At 42.1% G+C, this 9,145-nt stretch overlaps 1 protein-coding gene across 1 annotated transcript; it reads right to left on the bottom strand.

Moving 5' to 3' along the window:
• Nucleotides 1-1,166: 1,166 nt before the first annotated feature.
• LOC308409550 (Fc receptor-like protein 2) lies at nucleotides 1,167-8,416 on the bottom strand (the record flags this gene model as incomplete). The annotated part of the gene is given in 7 exon segments (XM_080902376.1): nucleotides 1,167-1,183; nucleotides 1,323-1,411; nucleotides 1,413-1,470; nucleotides 1,547-1,792; nucleotides 1,872-2,144; nucleotides 7,804-7,839; nucleotides 8,386-8,416. Coding segments are annotated over 7 exon segments (750 nt in total).
• Nucleotides 8,417-9,145: the final 729 nt, after the last annotated feature.

The raw sequence follows: 9,145 nt of genomic DNA, 5'->3' as shown, positions 1-9,145 counted from the left end.
TCTGAAGATGTTTCCACCTTAACTTGCTCTGAATATCTTTGTGTGGTGCCCGGCCACTCTGAGGAGTTCCCCAGACATCAGTTTTGGGTCCTCATCTGTTCACATTAACCAGAGATACAATTTAGCTTATCTGCATAGATTGCTGTTTTTTGAAAAGCTAAATAACTGGTTGTTCTTATTATTTCATGTGATGATATACACTGACCAGGCATAACAGTATGAGCTCCAGCCTAATATTGTGTTTACCCTCCTCTTTGCTGCCAAAACAGCCCAGTCATCGAGATATGGACTCCACACAGGCAGTGTGTTAACAAAAGATCCCATAAGTCCTCTCAGCTGGGAGGTGGGACGTCAGACATGTTTGTCCAGCACGTCCCACAGATGATTGTGTGAGTTGAGATCTGGGGAATTTGGAGACCACCTCAGACTTGTTGTTGTGCTCCTCAAACAGTTCCTGAACCATCTGTGCTTCATGGCAAGACGCATTATCCTGCCGATGGCAGTCACAGCCATCAGGGAATACTGTTTACCAGCAGACCAATACTCAATACCATCTTCTGTTTACTTTCTATCAGAACCAGGACTTTATGTCAGCAATCTGAGCTACAGCAGCTAAGGTTTGGACCACAGAGCCAGCCTTCACTTCCTACGTGTATCAATGAGCCTTGGCCACCCATGACCCTGTCTTTGGTTCTTTCTGTTGTTTCCTTTGATCACTTTTGATAAAGACTGACCACAGCACACCAGGAACACCCTACGAGTCCTGCAGTTTTTCAGATGTCCTCACTCAGTCATCTAGCCTCACAGTTCAGCCCTTTTCAAACTCGTTTAAATCCCTACACTTGAATTTTTCCTTTACCTCAACTTAAAGACTAACTATTCACCTACTCCTGATGTAGCCCTCACACTAACAGGTGCCATGATGAAGCGGTAATCAGTGTTATTCACTTCACCTTTACCTTCACCCATGATGTTATGCCTGATCGGTGTATGTCGGACAGCTGAGCCTTCATCATTTGTGTGGATGCGTGCTCTGGCACTGAGCATTTGTGTGTTCACACGCTCAGCTTAAACACACATCTGTGTGCTTTCACTGTTTGTGAACGAGTTCTTGAGTTGTTGGTGAAATTCACAAGTGATGCTCTTTGTTAGCATCATCATCATCCTCAGTTCAGGTGAGCTCCTGCAAGACACGAGGTCAGAAAGGAAATCCAGATTCTTGTTATTATGATTGTTATTGTATTATTCTAACATGAAATATTAACAAATTAATTCAATCACCCACAGTTCATTGATTGTTGACTGACAGGTTAGAGTGTTACCTGTGGCTCTCTGTCGATATAAAGACACCATAAGAAGAGTGGAGATGAAGTACGGACAGAACACCAGCAGGTAGCGCATCAGTGCAAAGATGACTCGAGTTTGGGTGTGGAGCTCCTGAAGTGGGCGAGTTTGCAGTCTTAGGTTTACCTGCAGAGAGAATCACACCTGTTTAGGTGAAGGTGTTGATGAAAAAAAGAGCTGAAATCAGAGTGAAGCTCCTCACGTTTGACAGTGATCCAGCTGGGTGGAGACTCTCCATGACCGCTGATGTCACACTTGTAGAGGCCTTCATCAGACCTGGAAACATGCTGGATGGTCATGCGACCTGTAGACTGGTTCCCAATAAAGACACCATCTTTATAGAAAGCAGCTGGGAGGTTGGAGCCGGTGGTGTTTGTTTTACAGAGCAGAGTGACGTCATCTCCCTCCATCACAGGGAGGACAGGACTCTGCAGGATCACTGATCCACCTCAACACAGAGACAAACTACAGCATTTCATCCATTTACACACAGCTTCATCAACACTAACTCCACACACTCAGCTTACCAGTGACTGTCAGGTTAACCATGTTACTGATGGGACCCTCTCTGGACTCACACCAGTAAACTCCACTGTCCAATGTGAAGATGTAGCTGATGTTACACGAAGAATTAGTCGAACCAGCTGGTTTTCCCCACCCATCTCCACACCGAGTCCTCTGTCGTTTGCTTGTGTTTCTCCTCAGAGTCCATCCAGCAGAGCTGTCGTCCTCCTCACAGCTCAGAGAGACAAACTCTCCTTCAAACAGCTGAGAGCTGCTGGGACTCACAGTCAGGCGAGCTGTGAGGAAAAGTAGTCAGACATTACTCACTGAACCTCACACTTTTACACTTTGAGTCTGTCTGTCGTACTGTCAAAAATGTATTTTACTGTCATTTATTCCAATAATCTACAGCAGGGGTGTCAAACTGCAGGCCTCTAGAGCCGCTGTCCTGCAGGTTTTAGATCTCACCCTTGGCCAACACACCTGAATGACATGATTAGTTTATCACCAGGCTCCTGGAGAACTTCAAGACATGTTGAGGAGGTAATTTAGCCATTTAAATCAGCTGTGTTGGTTCAAGGATACATCTGAAACCTGCAGGACACCGGCCCTCGAGGCCTGGAGTTCGACACCTGTGAGTTACAGTTTTCTTATTTATATATAAATTGTATTTTACCAACTTATACGCTTTAACTCTAAGCTAATGTAGAATTGTATTCACTTTTTTAAAATCAAGTCTTTGACTTCATGAAAAGTAAAAGTGGAAATTCTTATTTCTTCCATCTCAGTGATTTTTATTAAATTGAATTAAAGATCCTCACTGGTCTCTGAAGCTGATGGACATGTAAATAAACTGCAGTTTAATTAAACTGATTTTATGTTTCTGCTGATTATTTGAAGAATAATTCTTCCTACAGTAACAGGTATGCGCTGCTCATAACTGAACCTCTCATGCTGAGCACATCTAATTACAATTACTTTCCAGAAACACTAAAGTCAGACATGGTGTCAGAAAGAAAATGCAATACTACCAAACAACCAGAAGAGGTCAGGATACAGACATTTGTGAAACAACAAGTGGACGTACACGGCTGACACAAACACACTTACTGTAGTACTGAGGTCCAGGATCTAAAAATGATGCAGTGGGACCGACTATCAAAAGATTCCAGTGAGTGTAAATACAATGTCTTGAAAAAGGATTCATACCTCTTTACACATTTTATCACTTTATAACCACAAACTTAAATATTTCATTGAGATCTTCTGTGACAGACCAACACAAAGTAGCACATAATTGTGAACTTGTATGACAATGATACATGGTTTTAAAAAGTCTGAAGAGTGTGGCGTGCATTTGTATTCAGCCTCCTGTACTCTGATACCTCCAAATAAAATCCAGTGCAGTCAGTTGCCTTCAGAAGTCACCTAACTAGATCATAGAGCTCACCTGTGTGTGATTTAGTCTCATTATAAACACATCTGCTCTGTGACGGCCTCAGTGGTTTGTTAGAGAACATTAATGAACAAATCATGAGGACTGAGGCACTCACCAGACAGGTCAGGGATAAAGATGTAGATAAAGTTATAGTAAGGTTAGGTTATATATAAAAAACAAAACAAAAAGCACTCCAAGACATGATCATCCACCTAAACTGACAGACCGAGGAAAGAGAGCACTTATCAGAGAAGCTTATAACAGGCCCACTGTCCATTTGGAGGAGCTGCAGAAATCCACAGCTCAGGCGGGAGAGTCTGTCCACAGGACAACTGTGAGTGTGTATTCCACATATCTGGCCTGTATGGAACAGTGGCAAGAAGAAAGCTATTGTTGACAGACAAACAAAGGCAGTGTTGGGGAGTAACAGAATGCATGTACCCGTGTTACGTATTTAAAATACAAAATGTAACTGTATTCCATTAGAATTACCTTTTTTAATCGGTGGTAATCAGAATACAGTTACTTTGTTGAAATAAATAGAATACACGGTGGTCATTTCCGGTTCCATATGTTTGGCTGTCCCCTCTCTATGCCTTCTCCAATTTTGTGGATTGAAAGCAGTCGGGCGCAGGTTTAGCTGGGCATATGTCATATATAGCATGGCTGAGAGCGGGTTAGAGAAAAACACGTGTCCTCTTTTTAAAACATTTCTATACTCAATTTCCATATGGGATGAATACAGTTTCTCTGATTCTGATCGCTGGAAACAAAACACACAGTAAGGCTCTAATGTAAGCGTCCTGTTATTGTTGGTGGCGTCAGTTACACAATGGACCCAGAGCCAGCAGTGCACGGGCAGGAAGGCATTTCTTCATTGGAAATGGGCTGATCAACGTACTATTGCTTTGCGGTTGTTATTACTATTAGTGAAGGATACTCGCGAACAAGCTAACATTGTTAGCCGGCGTTAGCTGAGGTTAGTTCATAGACTGCAGACTGTTAGGCCAAATACTCATGTACGCCCGTGTGTACTTGTGTTTTCGCCGGACTTCATAAGTTTATACGGTGTCTAGAACGCAGTGTGTGATGAAATCACAGCTCCTGAGTTTTTGCAGCCATCTCCTCTTAATTCATTTGTGATTATTATTTGCAATGGAATGACACATGGCATAAAAAATATACATGATGTACAAGATTTCTTTAAGAAAGAAAAAAAGAATTTGAACTGATTTGAATTGAACAAATATTTAAAATATAATTGATCATATTTGGAGCAGCTTTCAGGATCTCCACGTATTAACATGCTGGTTTTAGACTTGAAGGACGGCATTAACAACCTGCTAGCAGCAAGTAATCATTTTTGCATAAGTGCTCCAATGTTTTTGGTTACGTCTGATACCCACCAGCTTGATAGCTAGCTGGGGGTTCAAGGCTTGCTAGAGACGGCGAGAACACCGAATTCCCAGCAAATCATTTTCAGACCCCCGCGGTCTTTCGCTACTAAGGTTGAACATGATATAAAAGTCACTTGGATAATTGAAAAATGTTATTGTTTGACTTTTTTCAGTGTTTTATTTGTTCCTGAGTAAATCAGTTTGGCTGAGATTAAAATTATAGTTTTCACAGCTGTAGGAGGCTACCAAGGACTTGAGACTGGGAAGGAGATTTGCCTTTGAACAAGACAATGACTGGAAACATACAGCGAAAGATACAATGGAATGGTTTAGACCAAAGAATATTCATGTGTTAAAATGGCCAAAGTCCAGATCTAAATCCCATCGGTGGCGAGACTTGAAAACTGCTGTTCACAGATGCTCCCCATCGAATCTGCCTGAGCTTGAGCTGTTTTGCAACGAAGAATGAGCAAAGATTTCAGTCTCTGGATGTGCAAAGCTGGTAGAGACATACCTCAAAGACGTGTAGAGGAAGGTGGCCCTACAAAGTATTGATGCAGAATCCAAAACACGGCAAACCAGATTTGATTTGCTTAAAATTTTGAAAACCATGCATCTTCTTTTTCTTTTTTGTACCACTTCACAATTGTGTGCTACTCTGTGTTGGTCTGTCACAGAAAATCACAATAAAAATTATGTTTTTGATTGTAAGATAACAAAAGTGTAAAAGTTCAAGACCAACAAAATCAAAGTTTTTCAAGGCACTGTGTACAGTTCACTCTGGATTAAAGGAAATCCAAAATAAATTCAAACTTGCGCTCACTGTTCTTGTTTTTTAGATAGATAGATATTCGGTACTGTAATTAATCCTTCAAAAAGAACATTTCAAAGAAATCATTAAAAGCTAAAATTTACCATGACATCTGTGCTCTCTGCGATTATGTGGAAACTATGATGACTGTAGTGGAAACACAAGGGAAGTGAAAAATCTCACTTCATCATTGGATGTTCCCTAGAAGCCTGAGACTGTTGTATCCAAGGGATGATCCAGCCCTAACTATTGGCTTTAGCAAAAAAGAAAAGAGTTTCTGTCTCCTGAATCCAAACTGGAAGCTGGTTCCACAGAAGAGGGGCCTGAAAACTGAAGGCTCTGCCTCCCATTCTACTTTTAAATACTCTAGGAACAACAAGTAGGCCTGCAGAGCGAGAGCGAAGTGCTCTAATAGGGTGATATGGTACTACAAGGTCATTAAGATAAGATGGGGCCTGATTATTTAAGACCTTGTATGTGAGGAGCAGGATTTCGAATTCAACTCCTGGATTTAACAGGAAGCCAATGAAGGAAGCCAGTCTCAGACCAACAGAATAGACCCAGCAGAAGAAGTTACTTCCATTTAGGAGTTTTCAAGGCCTCTGAGGATTTCCTCCAGTTTTTATCCATCTATTGGTATCAAGACTGCATCTGTGAGGATTTTCTGCCACAGAGGGAATTTTCCGCGACTGCTACAGCTGCCAAATATTTCAAGTGTGTACTCGTCCATAACTCAAATAGAAGAACAAATATAAGAGGAGGAAGACTCTGATTTTAGCCCTGCTTCGCAACCTGCTCTTCTACAAAGAAAAAGAAACATCCTTGACCTGAGATTTTCATCATAAACTGGTTTCCCTCTTATTGGACTCAACTGACCGGGGGCAACATCCAGAACCACGTCTAGCCTTCCAGTGTCATCCAGGCTGCCCAGCTTTCTAGCCTCATTTCCACCAGTCTGTGAGGAAGTCTTACTGTGAGGACCTTACAGGGTCCAGTTGTTCAGCACTCCAGTTTGCTTCATATCAGGTCCTCACCGGTGAAGCTATGAGCCAACTGCCTTCGTTCCACCTGCGCCCTCTTTAAAGAAGAAGCTCTCACAAGCATCTGTCTGCCGCTCTGCCTGGGAACACTCCAGACACTGAGCCACTGTTATTTGAGCCTGAGCGTCCAAAGCTGCCTAAATGTCCTGAGCTGGCCAACCTCAAACACTGAGTGTCCTGAGTGGGTCGAACCTGAGCAGCCGGTGTGCTGGATGGTCCTGTGTTGTCTGTTGTTATATCCAAGAGTAGGACTGGACTGCTACCATGTTCCTGCCAGGCTTCCACAGGGTCTTCACTGCCTTTGTCACCAGCTGACTGTCAAACCACTGGAGGGTCCTCGCCTCGTTCTTCTTTGACACGTTTCTCATCTATCTGACGTGCCCCGCCTCCACAACCTCCAGAAAAGTCCCATCACCCTGCTTTACTCTTAACTGCCCTTCTGCTCTGCTTGGTATTTGAGTCGACCTCCTGAACTGCTTTTCATCAGGTAGCAGAGATGAGCAGGCTTGAAGGAGCTTTACTGTAACAAACTCTGGCTGTTTTTGTGCTAAAGTTCTGAGAGGCTATTAAAAGAAGGAGCCACTGTTCTCTCTAACAGTTAGATCACATGAAATACATCAAAGATTTGGACAAATGACCCAGCACCTGTAACAACATCCACCCAAGATACACAGACTGGTGTTGCTGCACAGCAGCGTATGTATCTGCATGTAAATGATGTTTCTGTCACTGTGCATTTGAGATGTGAGTTGAAGACTTGAACGTTGTTGTTTCCACGTGTGTGGGCATCATCATGGGGTTAGCACTGGTGCCTCACACGAGGGAGCGTGGGTTTGACTTTGTTCATGAATTTGCAGAAGTGTTGATTTTTTTCCATGAAATTTAGATGAAAATATTTTTCCAAAGAAATAAAGTTTCAGTTTTAATGTTGTTTAAACATCTTTCAGAATCAACATCTTTGTAACTTGTTTCCACGTTAAGTTATTTTGTACTTGTGGGATAGTTTATCAGTTTTGTCTATAAGACCCACAAACATTTCTAGAGCAGCAAACATACAGATTTTAAGCTTTGGGTCTTTTCTTTCTTCCTTCTTGCTCAGGCAGCGGTTAAAGCTGGAAAGTCTTTGCATGACAGCTGCAGAGAGGATGTGGTGTCTTAGAGCTGCACCACAGCCTGACCGTCAGTACATCAGCAGCAATAAATGCACAAAACATGAGATCATTTTGCTTATTTCTGACTTTCAGACACTGGTAACAGAAGCTCACTGACCTTGGTGTGTCGTGCAGATCAGCACTGCAGTCAGAACTAAAAGAAAGCAGCAGGTTAGTCTGAGGTTTCGCACTCATGAAGACGACAGTGACACCAACATTTTCCACTTCACTTCTCTCAGTGTGGGGCTGTCTGGTTTGCTCCAGTTCATAACTGTCCCTCTCCTTCTTACTGCCAAAGTTTAAACTCTTTAAACTGGTTTGTGACTAAAGTCGGCTTCGATTATCTTTTAGGCAAATGTTCAGAAACTTGCGAATACCAAAAGGAAAGAGATCTTAAAACTGTAGATAGGTGTGGATCAGCCTGAAGGATAAGGTGTGATTGTTTAATACTGCAAACATCGGTTACCAGTGATATCATTTACTCTGAACTCAACCTTAGATTAGGGCAGGAGAAAGGGATTCATATCTTCTCTCAAAAATCCTAAAAACTCTGAACACGACGACTGTTTTAGAACATTTATTGCAAAACCTGCAGACCAGCTTTACACTCTGACATGTTATAAACCCGCAAACTTGCTGAACACTGAGTTTCTGAGGTTATTGTTAAATCTCAGCATCCATAAAAACATATTGTACTTACAGAGGAGACACAGCAGCGTTGTTTCCTCCATCCTGTGTCTCGGAAATGTTACCAACACTCTGGTCCGCTCATGCTCACGTCTTTTAAACCCTCCTCCTTCCTGTGATTGACTCTGTGGTTTTCTCACCTTTTACCTTCTTGCCAGCTTCTTTAGTTTTGCAGCATAAAGTAACAAAGAAGAGATAAAACTTAAAAAAAGGTTAATATGAAGAGAAAACAGCCACAGATGATACGTGCATGGTGCGTTCACTGACAGGAAAATAATGATGGTTTTTTTTTTTTGTGCGTTTAAGCGAAGAACCTGAAATTTCTATTTTTAATCTGAAAGATTCGTAAACTTTTATTTGTCTTGTTTTTTTTTTTTTGTTTGTTTTTTTTAAGTATTGAACCTAAAACATGTTTTCTTATGTAAATTAAGTCTCCAGCTGGTGGGAAGAAAAACACAAGCTGCATTTTTTCCTTTAGGTGTGAGCAGTTCAGCTGAGAGGAAGTGAGCTGCGGGTGGGGGATTTTCTTTTCTTTAACAGGAGTGTGAGAACCGCTCGCTCCTTTAACCACTAACATGTACATTTCCTCAGGTTCAGTAGAGCAAAAACATACACATGATAAACCCTCAAACCTGAGGTCTGACATCTGATTGTGGTCCTGAATCGACATCACTCATCCACAGGCCTCAGTGCACAAACTAAACGGCACTTTTCAGGTGTAGCTGGAGGTAGAAATGCAGTGAGGACAAAGGAGCTTCTGAGCGCGCTCGGAG

Source organism: Rhamphochromis sp. 'chilingali' (assembly GCF_963969265.1).
Source record: "Rhamphochromis sp. 'chilingali' genome assembly, chromosome: 1".
NCBI classification, from domain to species: domain Eukaryota; kingdom Metazoa; phylum Chordata; class Actinopteri; order Cichliformes; family Cichlidae; genus Rhamphochromis; species Rhamphochromis sp. 'chilingali'.
The sequence above is the reverse complement of the archived record's forward strand: the minus strand, read 5'-3'. Positions and strand labels throughout refer to the sequence as shown.